Source organism: Tympanuchus pallidicinctus, unplaced genomic scaffold (genome assembly GCF_026119805.1).
Source record: "Tympanuchus pallidicinctus isolate F22 unplaced genomic scaffold, pur_lepc_1.0 scaffold4, whole genome shotgun sequence".
NCBI classification, from domain to species: domain Eukaryota; kingdom Metazoa; phylum Chordata; class Aves; order Galliformes; family Phasianidae; genus Tympanuchus; species Tympanuchus pallidicinctus.
Genome location: NW_026294758.1, coordinates 491,209 through 503,379, shown reverse-complemented (window position 1 = coordinate 503,379; position 12,171 = coordinate 491,209). Strand labels below are relative to the sequence as shown.

Sequence of the window (12,171 nt, the reverse complement as noted above, 5' to 3'; positions counted from 1 at the left end):
ATCAGTTGCTGTAAGGAGGCAACAGAAATTTAAATACTTTATTTTAGATAGATTGTGACCAGCATGCACAAGATTCACTACAGCCTTCAGCAGCACAGCAAGACACCAAGTCTTCAATACAAGTAGGAAGAAAATATGATGCACCTGGGCACTGTTTCTCTATTAATTTTGGATTGCTTCCCATTCTGTGCTCAGTTAGAATAGTACTGTCCTTTTCCATGGGAAGGACTGTTATTAACTGCTGTGCTCTATGATTCTTCCTATCAACTCTGTTGATCTCAGGGCTCAGCTGGCTTCTGTTTTCTGTTCAAGGTGCAAAGTCATTTCCAGCACTGTGCTGCTGAGGCAGAATCTGTCACTCTTGCCAAGGTCCGTACGTAAGTAAATTTAGGCAGAGCTGTTTTCTCTGCACACATTCACACTGGTGCCTCTGCTTGAAATATGCAGTTTGCTACTCTTGCTTGCACAGCTCCTTAACTTTCAGGAAATAAAGAGTTTTCTTGTGCGTTGTCATGCTGAGGTATTTTCACTGATTTCTCTCCATCTGGAAGCACGTAGCCTTTTCCAGAAGAAACTCCAGCTTTCAAAGCATCTGGCCAACTTTGGGTTTTGTAGTAAGTCGATAAGACATCAAAGACTGTTGGGAACAAGAAGATGTACCATGCTCTCATACTGTTACAAAGGCAGGCTGTAATAATCCTCCCCTAGCTGAGAAATATCAGGCGATGCCAGAGGAAAGTAGCGTGGAGCTTTTCTCATGAACAAACGTGTGAAGTAGCTTATCTGAGAGAAGATAATGTGTTTTAATGATGACTCTGTGAAGCTGACTGGGGAAAGCAGAGGCTTTCTCAACCAAGCAAGCTGCCTCCAGTTACCCTGCTGGGTGCCATGCCTTGCTTTGATTCAGATTGACACAGGCCTGTCTTCCCTTGCCTGGAACCTTAAGCGACTTCTAGTAACAGCACACTCCTTGCACTGTTAGTTGTTCTGTGCAAAGCTGGAGTGCTGTAGCCCTGCTCCTCTCAGAAAAGGCCAGTATAGAAAAACAAGACTTTTAACACGGCAGTAGCAGGCACAAGGCCTCACAAAACAAGTGCCTGCTATCACAGTTTCCCCCACTACTCATTATCATGCTTCCATTACTGATGACTCTTCAGGATGCAATAGCCTCAGCCACCCGGGAAGCAGGCAGGACACAGCTCAGCCCCTCACCTTGATTAATTGCCAGTGTCTCCGAGTAGTAGTTCTTGGTGTTCGTGGATTTTACCATATACTCACGAATTGGGAGGCGGGCTGTATGCAGGGACTGCTCTCGTGCCCTTTGCAGGGTCAGGTTCTGCAAAGGAAGCAAGGGCAAGTTACACAACAGGCACATCAGAATCATATAATCACCAAGGCTGGAAAAGACCTCCAGAATCATTCAGTCCAACAGTTCACCTATCACCAGTATTTCCCACTAACCCTCACTACAACATCTAAACATTTCTTGAATACTTCCGGGGATGGTGATGCCAGCACCACCCTGGGCAGCTCATTCCAGTGCCTGACTGCTCTCCTGGAGAATTATTTCCTAGTGTCCAACCTGCACCTCCACTGGTGCAACTTCAGACCATCACCTCTCATCACTAGTTCCATAGGAATAGAGGCTAACCCCCACTCACCACAACCTCCCTTCAGGAAGCTGTAGAGAGCGATCAAGTCTCCCCTGAGCCTCCTCTTCTCCAGACTGAACAATCCCAGCTCTCTCAGATGCTCCCCATAAGACCCCTCACATCTCCATTGCCCTTCTCTGGCCAAGCTCCAGGGCCTCAAGGTCCTTCTTGCAGTGAGGGGCCCAACACTGAACACAGCACTTGAGGTGGGGCCTCGATAGGGCTAAGTACAGGGGGCTGATCCCTCCTGCTCCTGCTGGCTGCACTACTTCTAGTACAAGCCAGGATGTCATTGGCCTTCTTGACCACCTGGGCACACTGCTGGCTCATGTTCAGCTAAATGCCAGCTAAAGTACGCAGATCATTCTCCTCTGTGCAGCTTGCCAGCCACTTTGCCCCAAGCCTGTAGCACTGGGCTTGTTGTGGCCAAAGCACAGGTTCTGGCATTTGGTCTTGTTGAACTTCATCCCACTGGCCTCATCCCAGTGATCCATCCTGTCCAGATCCCTCCGGAGGGCCTGCCTGCCCCCAAGCAGATCAACACTTCCTTGCAGCTGGGTGTTGCCTGCAAACTGAGGATGAACTCAGTGCCCTCATCCAGGCCATCGCTAAAGGTGCTGAGCAGAACCCAGTACAGCCCCTGGGAACACCACTGGTCACAGGACACTGGATGGTGCTCCATTCACCACCACTCTCTGGGCCCAGCCCTACAGCCAGCTCCTTACCCAGCCATGAGTGCACCTGTCCAAGCCACGGGCTGCCAGCTTCTGCAGGAGAATGCTGTGGCAGACAGTGCCAAAGGCTTTGCTGTAGTCTATGCAGACCCCTCACCCACCAGGTGGGCCGCTTGATTGTAGGAGATCGGGTTGGCCAAGAAGGATCTGCCTTTCATGAGCCCATGCTGGCTGGGCCTGACCCCCCTGTCGTCCCACACACACTGTGTGATCTCCCTCAAGACAATCTCCTCCATAACCTTCCCTGGCACTGAGGTCAGACCTGTAGTTCCCTGTATCCACCTCATGACCCTTCCTGTAGATGGGAGTCACACTGGCAAGCCTCCAACCCTCTGGGACCTCTCCAGCTGACTGGCAGATGATGGAAAATAGCACGGCAATCACCTCCACTGGCTCCCTCAGCACCCCTGGGTGGATCCCTTCCGGCCCCAGGGACTTGTGGCAGTCCAGGTGGAGTAGTAGGTCACTGCTTCCTCCCAAATTGTGGGGGTTTGCTCTGCTCACCATCCAAGACTTCCAGGACAGGGGGTAGAATACCCCAAGGATAATGGACAGATGCAAAGGCACTGAGAACCTCAGCCTCTTCCTTATCCTCAGTACTCACACTCCCCTCCACACCCAGTAAAGGATGGAGATTCTCCTTGGTCCTCCTCTTACTGTTAACGTACTTGCAAAAAAAAGATTTTCGTTCTCTTTTATCCCAATGGCCAAGTTGAGTTCAAGCTGAGCTTCTGCCTTTCTGATTTTCTCCCTGCACATCCTAAAAACTTCTCTGTACTCTCCCCAAGGTGTCCGTCCATTCCTTCTTCCACAGGAGGAAGATTCTTTTTCTCCTGGAGCCTCAGGAAAAACTCTCTGTTCATCCACACCTGTCTTCCCTGCCAGCTCATCTCTCAGCACAGCAGGACAGCCTGCTCCTTTAAAGACTTTGTCCTTGAGGAGCTTTCAGCCTTCCTGGACCCCTCTATCCTCCAGGGCTGAATCCAATGAACTCTCCTTATAATGTCCCAAACATTCAAGTCTGCCCTCCAGAAGTCCAAGGCAGCAGTTCTGCTGTCCCCTCTCTTGGCTCCACCATCCCATCTACCATTTCATAGTCACCTTAACCTTAACCCTCCCTCTGTCCAAGACAGCTCCTGACCTCCACATCTCCCCACCAGTCCTTCTTTGTTTCTGAATAGCAGGTCTAGCGGGACATCTCCTCTGATAGGTTCTCTCACCAGCTTCAAAAGGAAGTTATCATCTCCCACACACTCTAGAAACCTCCCAGACAGCTTCTTCCACATTGTGTTGTATTTCCAGCATGTACCAGGGAAGGTGAAGTCCCCCATGAGAACAAGGGCTGGCGACCACGCAACTTCTGTCAGCCGTCTGCAGAACACCTCAAGTCTCTTCATGCTGGTAAGGTGGTCAGTAACAGACCCCCACCAGGATGTCCGCCTTGTTGGCCCTTCCCTTGATCCTTACCCACTGGGACTCAATCCTACCATCTCCAGCCCCCAGCTCAACATCAATGAGCTCTCCAACACAGAGAGCCACACCGCTGCCCCCACCCTTCCTTGCCTGTCCCTTCTGAAGAGCTTACAGCCATTCACTGCAGCACTCCAGTTGTGGGAGTGATCTCACCCTGTTTCTGTAATGGCAACTAAATCATAGTTTGCCTGCCACAGAATGGCCACCAGCTCCTCCTGTCTGTTGCCCATGATGATGTGCTGGTGTAGATGCAAATCCATAGCATGCACATCACTTGTGGAACATGCAGCTGTGAGCCTGGAAACTGTAGGAGGGTTGATTTCACCAGACCATTCTGGCCTCAGCCTGGTGCTGGAGCCAAGCAGAACCTTGGGGTTCTGTGGGAAAATGGATAGTGACACAACAGCAATGGTTCCAAGCAGCAACTGTGACTGCTGCCACTCGGATGTCTCTGCTCCCAGTCAAGAGTGAGGCAGACCAGACCTTCAGGTTTCAACAGCTTTTAACCCACCTTATGTATACTTTCATCCACCAGGCCTCCGAGGACGTACACTTTTTTGGGATCAATATCTTCAAGGACTAGAAGAAGATAAGCACATGCTCTTGCAACAGTAAAATCATGCACTGCACCATTCTTCAGGAAAGGGCCATCTTACACAGGGAAGCCCAAGCCGCCGTCACCCTTCACCCTGCCTGCAGGAAGCTGAGGCTTCTAAGGCAGCAGCATCTGCCTGAATCTGCTGGCAGTGTGACAAGGCAAGAGCAGATGTGGGCTGGAAGCAGAGTGCAGATGCAGCTCTAGAGGCAATGCACTGCTCCTTTCATCGTTGTCCTGGTGAGTGCAATCCTAACCTGCCCCACAGGCCCTCCCTACCGCCAAGGTCACCTGTGGAAACCTCCCCCCACCTCTGCCAGATCCTTATCAGAGCTGACCCTTAAACCAAGAAAAGGATCAGTGTCCCCACAAACACGTGGCCAGGTTAAAAATGGAGAAAAAGGAGAAAGTCAATTACAGCAGCAAATGAACCAATAAAAGGAGCGGCGCAGACATCACATCATTTCAAAGAAAGATGCCCTTCACACCACGTACACAACCACCACATCTCCACTTCTCTGCCAGCAGGATAACAATCTGCAGGCATCTAGAGAGTTTTTGCATTGTGTTTGCTGCAGATGGATGCAGCCCTCACACAAAACCTCATTTCTTCCCAGAACAGACTGATGCGGGAGTACGCTGAGCATCAGGTCTAAGAGAAGCCTTCCTCAGGTAGTGAGAGAAAGGGAATGATTGGAACTGAACTACGTGATGCATGAGAAACTCCTAAAAATAACGTCTAGAGGATCAATCTTTGCCTCCATTCCCTTCAGGCAAGTGAAACACTTACCGTTGTCAGAGTCAGGAGTGAGATAAACAATTGCATCCAAAGGGAACAGATCCAGGTAGCTTTCTTGAGTCGTATCCATCTGAAAAACACAGTACAGTGAGAAAAGCCCGTGAGCCACAGTCCATCTGCCACCCGCCCCAGCCCAGACAGAAGCGCTCCAGAACCAACAGCACTGATTTGGGTGTTCATTGCCTACAGCTAAAGGCAGAATAGTGGAACCGAGATGCCTTTTTTTTTTTTTTTCATTGAGAATAAATAGCTTAAGAACCATTAAATTCTCTCCTCGTGAAAATCTCTAGATGTGCTTTTAGGTAGTTATGGTGTATCTTTCTCCTTTTAAATAAGACTGCAACACCTGAGAGACTCAGGAACCTCGCAGTCATTAAGGCTGGAGAAGAGCCATCGCCGAGCCCCCCTCAGCCCCCCCGCCGTGCCAGCGCCCTTACCAGGTATCCGGAGAAGCCGTCGTTCATGCGGAGGCACTCGCGGTGGATGGGCGACCCCGGCACCAACTCGGTCAGGTAGAGCCAGAAGGGCCGCTCGGCCCGCCTGTTAGCGCCGTACAGCCGGCGGATCTGCGCTGCCAGCCGGCTCGTCTCCTTCCGACAGAGCGGAGCGCCGCGTCACGGCGGCCCCGGGGCGCAGCGGGGCTCCCGAGCGGCGGGCCGGCACTTACCTTGGGCGTCATGCGGTCGGCCACGCCGAGATCCACGCACAGCCGCGGGCCCGCCGCGCGGGCATCCAGGAGCCGCTCCTCCGCCAGGGCCCTGACACGCTGCCGGGCGGCTCCTGCGGGGCACAGCGCGGAGGGCAGCCCGGCCCTGCCCTGCTCAGCCCTGCCCCGCCCGACCCTGCCCGGCCCGTCCTCGCACCCCGCGCCAGCTCACCTCGGCCCTCGGGTCGCCGCGCTCTGTTCCGCTCCCGCTCCTGCGGCCGCCGCCGCCGCCGTGCCGCCAACACGCGCTCCCAGCGCCTCCGCTTCCGCAAGACGTTCCTCTGCAGGGCGGCACGGTCAGGCTCGGGGACGTCGCCGCGGCCCCCGCTCAGCTCCGTCCCGCCCCGCCCCGCACGCACCGAGCACGGGGCCTCGCCGAACCCCGTCGGCCCGAGCCGCAGCACCGCGAGCGCCCCGCGTGCCGCCTCCATCTCCGCTTCCAGCTCCACTGGCGCGGCTTCGGCTGCCGCGCTACCGCCCTCCATCGCCGCCGCGGGGCGGGACGGGGCAGGACGGGGCGGGGCCGGCTCGGCTCGGCCTCCCGGCTCGGCCCCCAGCTGCGCTCCGCGGCGGCGACGGAGGACAGCCATGAGCGGCTCCCGGCTGTTGCGCGGCCTGCCCGTGAGTACGGGAACCGACCGACTGACAGACCGACAGACCGACCCCGCCGCGGGGCCGTTTCCTCCCTGTGTCCCGTGGCCGTGCTTTGTGTGTGTATGTGTGCAGCTGTGGGCCGCCTCCCGCAGGCTGTGCTGCAAAGCCCCGGCACTGCTCGGTGCGCAGGAAAAGCCCTCCGGCCCCGCGCCGTCGCCCCGCCGTGCTTTGGTTCGGCTGTGTTGCCTTCCTGCTTAGTGCTTTCATGCTGGTCGGTTCTCCCGTGCTGCGGTCCCGTTGCGCGCACGGACGCTGACCTCGCTCCGCTCTTCGGTTCTCCCCGTTACTCACTGACGCTGTGGCAGGACACGGACATTTCTGGAACGGCCCTGGGCTGGCAACCAACTGCATCCGCTGCTGCGCGGCCAGCAGGGCTGGTAGCCATCAAACATAGCCACGTGTCTGCACGGACTGCAGGAGGCAGCTAGTGTGAGCACCGAGCCTTTCTTCCCCATGGCTTCGGTGTGACAGTGGTATTTGCTTTACTTCGGTGGCCCGAATCTGGAGCCGCTTCCCCTCCTGCAGGAGGGAGACCAGCTTTCTTGGAGTGAGATGTATCAGAGAAGAAAAAAAAATAATCCTGAATCCTGTAGTGCTGCCAGCCACCGCAGAAGGAAAATTTCTTAGGGTTCAGGTTCAGTGGTGGTGCAGAACGAAGGCCCGCAATCAGCCAGGACTGCATGCAGCCCAGTCCACCCTCTGACATGGGCATGCAGGAAGGCGAGGCTCATGCAGGCCCGCTGTCTGCCCCGTAGCACAGTGCTAGGCCAGAAGCAAGGCTGGGTTTTCTTTCCCGTGTGCCAGCTGCCCTGCCAGCAGAGCACAGAGGGATGCAGGCACCCGCAAGTCCTGCCACAGCACCTGAGAAACAGTCTTCCCTGACCCCAGGGTGATGGATGTCCTTCCGCATAACAGACTTTCCCCCCTCCTCTCCCAGCAGCATCTTCCTTTCCTGGCCTCCGGGGGACTCCTGAGAAGGCCCCCTGTGGCAGCCCAGCGCCATGCGTACAGCACCAAGGATGACAGCTCTGTCAGACCTATTGGGCGATACCCAGTGCCAAATAAGAAGGACATGCCGTATGATATCGTGGAGCTCATGGAGGAAGTGGAAGTGAAGGTAAAAAGCTCTCGTGCAAAATTTTGTCAGTGGCAGACATCCACTGACATACGTTGTCGGAGACCAGTGCTGGGCCACTTGGATACTTAGATGTCTTAGCTTTGCTGCACTGCAGCAATCTCAGGGAAGTTTGCATATGAGCAAAAGACAAATACAGTGTAGTGAGGAAGAGTGAGCACTGATTTCAGATGCAGTGAAGGTTCAGAACAGAGCAGTGGATGGGATCAAATCAGCACAGAAGACTTGGGATTCCAAACAGTGCTGCCAAGAGGTTCCTAGACAAACCATTGAGCCATGGATTAAAGGGAAGGAGCCTCCCCATAGTTAATTAATAACTAGCACAGGTGTGAGGCAGGAGGAATGTACTGGCTCTTGTTCGTGAGAGGAGACTGCTGGAGGAGGCTGTTACACTTGAGCTAGGCTGTCTTTTCAGAACACCTTCCAAACAGCAGCATATAGGCTGGCGGGGCCTGCGGGCAAATGGAGTAATCACAACAAAAGTGGAATTTGCAGAATTGCAGTGGAATCTCGCATGCCTGGCCATCAGGGTGACTGAAATCCTGCACTGAGTGCAACAGCACTGTGCCAGCACACACCTCCAGGGTGTGCTTGTACCTCAGACAGCATGCTGTTTGGCTTGAGTTGACTGTCTCACATCCTGTAAACGTGAAAGGAAGAGGAGAGCTCCAGGAACGGTTAGCCAAAGGGTCGTAGCAGCTGTTGTGCAGAGTTGGAGCAGATTACAATCTTTTGGTTTGGAAAGGATTTTGTCATGATGCCTGAGGGCTGTATGACTGTGGTCATTGCTGGCATGGCTGAAGTGATCAGGGCTGCAAGAAACTGCAGCAGTGCTTAATTAAGGACAATATTATTGCATGATTTTTAGTCATGTGTACAAATAGGCTCAAAGTCCAAGGAGACTGGGTCTGTGGAGATTCCCTAGGACTGCAGTGCAAACTACTTGTTCTCTAAGCCTAATGTGTGAATGCGGCCTGCTGTGCTCCATGTTAAGTTGCAACTCTTGACTGGTTTCTCCTTTTCCTTGAACAGACTGGATTTCTGCCCAACGTGTTCAAAGCCATGTCTCACCGGCCTGCTGAATTCAGAGCTTTTTTTGCTTATTACAATGTCATCATGAACAAAGAGACAGGTAAACCATATACAATCGCCCCAAAATTGCCCTTTCCTCTATAGATGTAAAAAATGCTGGAACCAACTTCTCTGACATTCTCAGGTTTATTTCCTCACCATTGTTTATCCCAGCTCACAGCTCATAGTTAAGAAGCAGCCCGTGAGAATAGCTGAGCTACCTTATGACACTGTGCTCTGCATCACAACAAAGGAAGGACAGGCTGCTTCCTGAGGGAAAGTGGGTCAGGAGCTGAGGGCAGGCACAGGCATCAGGAATAATGCTGCAGTTTCACACCGCTTGAGCAAAGTGAGCACAGTAGGTCTGCCAGTGGTGAGCATGCTCTGCCAACAGTCCAGATTTCCTAGGTAAGGCCTAGTGTCTGGTCCAGGATCCACATCAGCATGGTTACACAGCCAGGCACTGCAGCCATATAGCTTGGGCTAAGGCCCTAACACAGAGACAGCTCCCTGGGGGAGGGGAGGTGTTCCAAAGCTATTGCTCAGGCTTCCTCCAGCTCTTTCTTCATGATAAGCCTTACCTGCGAGCTCGCCATGAGCCAGATGCAAAAGTCGCCAGAGGGTATGTTTGCTGGGCCCTGACAGGCTCTGCTGTGGATAGGATTCCAAATGCAGGTAGTTCTCTGTATCCTGTAGACACAGAAAGAAGACTGTTCTGCTTTCATATACATGGACATCTGTACAGCAGGTCTTTAGCAACCGACGGAACTGGGGATGTTCAGTCTGGGGAAGAGCAAGCTGAGGGGAGACCTTATTGCTCTCTTCCAGCATCTGAAACGTACTTACAGAGTTAGTCTCTTCTTACTAGTGACAGGTGAAATGGCCTCAAGTTGCACCAGGGAAGTTTAGGTTGGATATGAGGAGATACTTCTTTACAGAAAGGGTTGGTAAGCACTGGAATGGGCTTGGTGCTTGAGTCACCATCCCTGGATGTGTTTAAAATCCATTTGGATGTGGTGCTCAGGGACATGATTTAGCAGAGGGTTGTTAGGGTAGGATGGTTGGGTTGTGGTTGGACTGGATAATCTCGAAGGTCTTTTCCAACCTGAGCAATTCTATCATTCTGTGATTCAGGTGGCCTCCAGGTGTCCCTCGAGTATGGGAGGGAGGGAGGTTGCAGCAGTGCATCTGGGGAAGGCTTCATGCAGGGAATGCTGCACGGTGTTTGAGCCTTTCAGAAAACATTTGAGGACTGCTTGTTCCTCCCTCCTGCTTCCTGTGCTGTGGGTCACTGAGCAGCTGGTTCTCACTGCTTGTGTTGTAAGGGTCTTACATCAGTAAGATCTGCGTTCTGTAAAACAAGCTGCTGAGCAGACTGCTCCTTAGCCTTAAAGTAGATGAGAGCTTGCAGGGAGAGTCCTTGTGGGCAGCAAAGTGCAACTTTTTGTTTCTTTCACTGTGATATGCACAGGTTATGCATGAAGGTTTCTGCTCTGCTTGCACTGCTGAAGTGAAGCCCAAGCTATACAAGGGTCTTTTTTCTGCTCTCATTCCTGTGCTGCTTTTTGACTGACTCTGGAGAGTCACATGGAACTACCTGGCATCACACCCTTTTCAGCACTTACCCTGAAGTATCAGGAGTTGCCACTTTCTATAACTGAACTGTGTCAGAGCAGGAAGTTCTCTTCCCCTAAAAGGTTTTAGTAGTATTTTTCACTGTCATGGAAGATACTTGTCCTGTGCAAATATTTAATATCCTTCAGTGTGAACTCCGGTTTCAAGAAATACTGTTTCTAATGATCTGATAAAAAGGCAGAGTATAAGAGCTGACGTCGAGGTAAGGTAAGTTCCTCAGGTGCTGTGGACAGTCTTGTTGTGAAGCTGTTTGTGAAAATGATTAGTACTGATTCCAAGTATAACAAAGCACAGCCATCTTCAAAGATTCTTTGGAGAATCACTTAAAAAGTTGTGTTTCATCTGTGTGGTGGTCACTATTAGTTCTCAGAGGCACAGTCCTAGGGTACCTCATTGTTCCTCTGTACTTCCTTCTCTGCCTTCAAAAGCTGCAGCGTTTTCTTGCTTGAAACATGATTTTAGAACATTGCAGTAGAGTTATTATTACCCCAATGTGTTCCTTATCCTAATGAGATGCCTCCCAAACAGTGATCCAAGTTAACTGATGCTCTGGATCTGTGGTTGAAGTCTCCTCGTGTGCTTTAAGGAACTCTGGCCATAGTGCCTGCTGCCTGTCCCCAGAGACCTGTCTTCCGTGTTGCCCCAGCAGTACTTGCTGCCATGGATGTTTTTGCTAACAGAGTGAGCTAAATCCTTTTCTGTCTCTGTAGGGCGACTCAGCAAAGCGGACAAGGAGCTCATCATTGTGGCCACAAGTGCTGTGAACAGATGTCCCTACTGCGTGGTTGCACACGGGGCGCTTCATCGGATATATTCCAAGCAGCCGACGCTGGCTGACCAGGTCAGTGGAGCACTGTTCTTTTGGGGAGTAGGGATGATGTTCTCAAACGTATCTCTCCTCGCCTCAAGCTGTGACCATTAAGTCTGTGTGGCTCCCAGCGAGAGCAGAGAGAATCACAGCATCACAGAATTATTAGGGTCGGAAAAGGCCACTAAGATCACAGAGTCCAGCTGCCAGCCCATCCCCACCATCCGTCAGTGCCGCAGTTCCTGAGCACATCTGGGGATGGTGCCGACTCCAGCACGCCCTGGGATCACCCTTCTGACAGCTGACCGCTCCTTCGGAAAAGAAATTCTCCCCGGTGCCCACGGAGGGACTGACGCTGTGCTCTGCCTCCTCTCAGGTCGTGGTCAACTGGGAGCTGGCGGACCTGAGCAGCCGGGACCTGGCGATGTTGGAGTTCGCCCTCGCAGTCTGCCGTGCAGATAACATCACGGAGGAGCACTTCCAGAAGCTGGAAGCGCACGGATTTGACCGCGAAGACGCGTGGGACATCGCCACCATCGCCGCCTTTTTTGCCATGTCCAATCGCATCGCCCATTTTGTCGATTTGCGCCCCAACGAGGAGTTCTACAACATGGGCCGGACGCCCCGCGAGGCGGGCAGGGACGGCGCCTGAGGCTGTCTTGCGGCACGGTTCCCTCGCGTTGTTTCGAACGTATATAAAAGCAACGAATGCCGATGGCGGCCGCGAGTCTCGCTGCTTCTTCGCTTCTCTTCAGCGCCGGAGCGCGGAGCGCCGCCTCGGCCTGCTCGGGGTGACCCGCGTGCGGTACGCGCTGCAGCCGGAAGGGGGCGCCGCGGCCCGGAAGGGGGCGCAGGCGCAGGCGCGGAGGGCGGAGGGAGGCGGGAGGCGCGGCCCGGCGATGCCCGGCC

General features: G+C 53.3%; 2 protein-coding genes across 3 annotated transcripts; one reads left to right on the top strand and one right to left on the bottom strand.

Annotated features, from left to right (window-relative positions):
* Positions 1 to 24: 24 nt before the first annotated feature.
* On the bottom strand, positions 25 to 6,459 carry TRMT10B (tRNA methyltransferase 10B). The gene is made up of 8 exons (XM_052701476.1): positions 6,319 to 6,459; positions 6,132 to 6,240; positions 5,921 to 6,033; positions 5,691 to 5,843; positions 5,245 to 5,323; positions 4,371 to 4,438; positions 1,213 to 1,336; positions 25 to 637 (listed from the first exon to the last, which is right to left on the bottom strand). Exons 1-8 carry the CDS (start codon positions 6,442 to 6,444, stop codon positions 474 to 476), a joined length of 936 nt encoding a protein of 311 aa, XP_052557436.1. The 5' UTR covers positions 6,445 to 6,459; the 3' UTR covers positions 25 to 473.
* Positions 6,460 to 6,466: 7 nt separating this feature from the next.
* On the top strand, positions 6,467 to 11,989 carry LOC128089763 (uncharacterized). Of its 2 annotated transcripts, none has more exons than XM_052701489.1 (5): positions 6,467 to 6,580; positions 7,551 to 7,730; positions 8,781 to 8,880; positions 11,165 to 11,295; positions 11,639 to 11,989. In XM_052701489.1, the coding sequence occupies exons 1-5, from the start codon at positions 6,548 to 6,550 to the stop codon at positions 11,912 to 11,914; spliced, it is 720 nt and encodes a 239-aa protein (XP_052557449.1). In that variant the 5' UTR covers positions 6,467 to 6,547; the 3' UTR covers positions 11,915 to 11,989. The 2 variants fall into 2 exon arrangements, with proteins under 2 accessions (XP_052557449.1, XP_052557450.1); XM_052701490.1 differs by having other exon boundaries at positions 6,486 to 6,580; positions 7,554 to 7,730.
* Positions 11,990 to 12,171: the final 182 nt, after the last annotated feature.

Bases quoted from the DNA above. Each gene is read 5' to 3' on its own strand.
- TRMT10B (XM_052701476.1), bottom strand. From the start codon at position 6,444: ATGGAGGGCGGTAGCGCGGCAGCCGAAGCCGCGCCAGTGGAGCTGGAA. The intron at 5,844-5,920 runs GTAAGTGCCGGC...CTCTGTCGGAAG, and splicing joins CCGACCGCATGACGCCCAAG to GAGACGAGCCGGCTGGCAGC. The intron at 5,324-5,690 runs GTAAGGGCGCTG...TGTGTTTTTCAG, and splicing joins ACGGCTTCTCCGGATACCTG to ATGGATACGACTCAAGAAAG.
- LOC128089763 (XM_052701489.1), top strand. From the start codon at position 6,548: ATGAGCGGCTCCCGGCTGTTGCGCGGCCTGCCC. The intron at 7,731-8,780 runs GTAAAAAGCTCT...TTCCTTGAACAG, and splicing joins TGGAGGAAGTGGAAGTGAAG to ACTGGATTTCTGCCCAACGT. The intron at 8,881-11,164 runs GTAAACCATATA...CTGTCTCTGTAG, and splicing joins CATCATGAACAAAGAGACAG to GGCGACTCAGCAAAGCGGAC.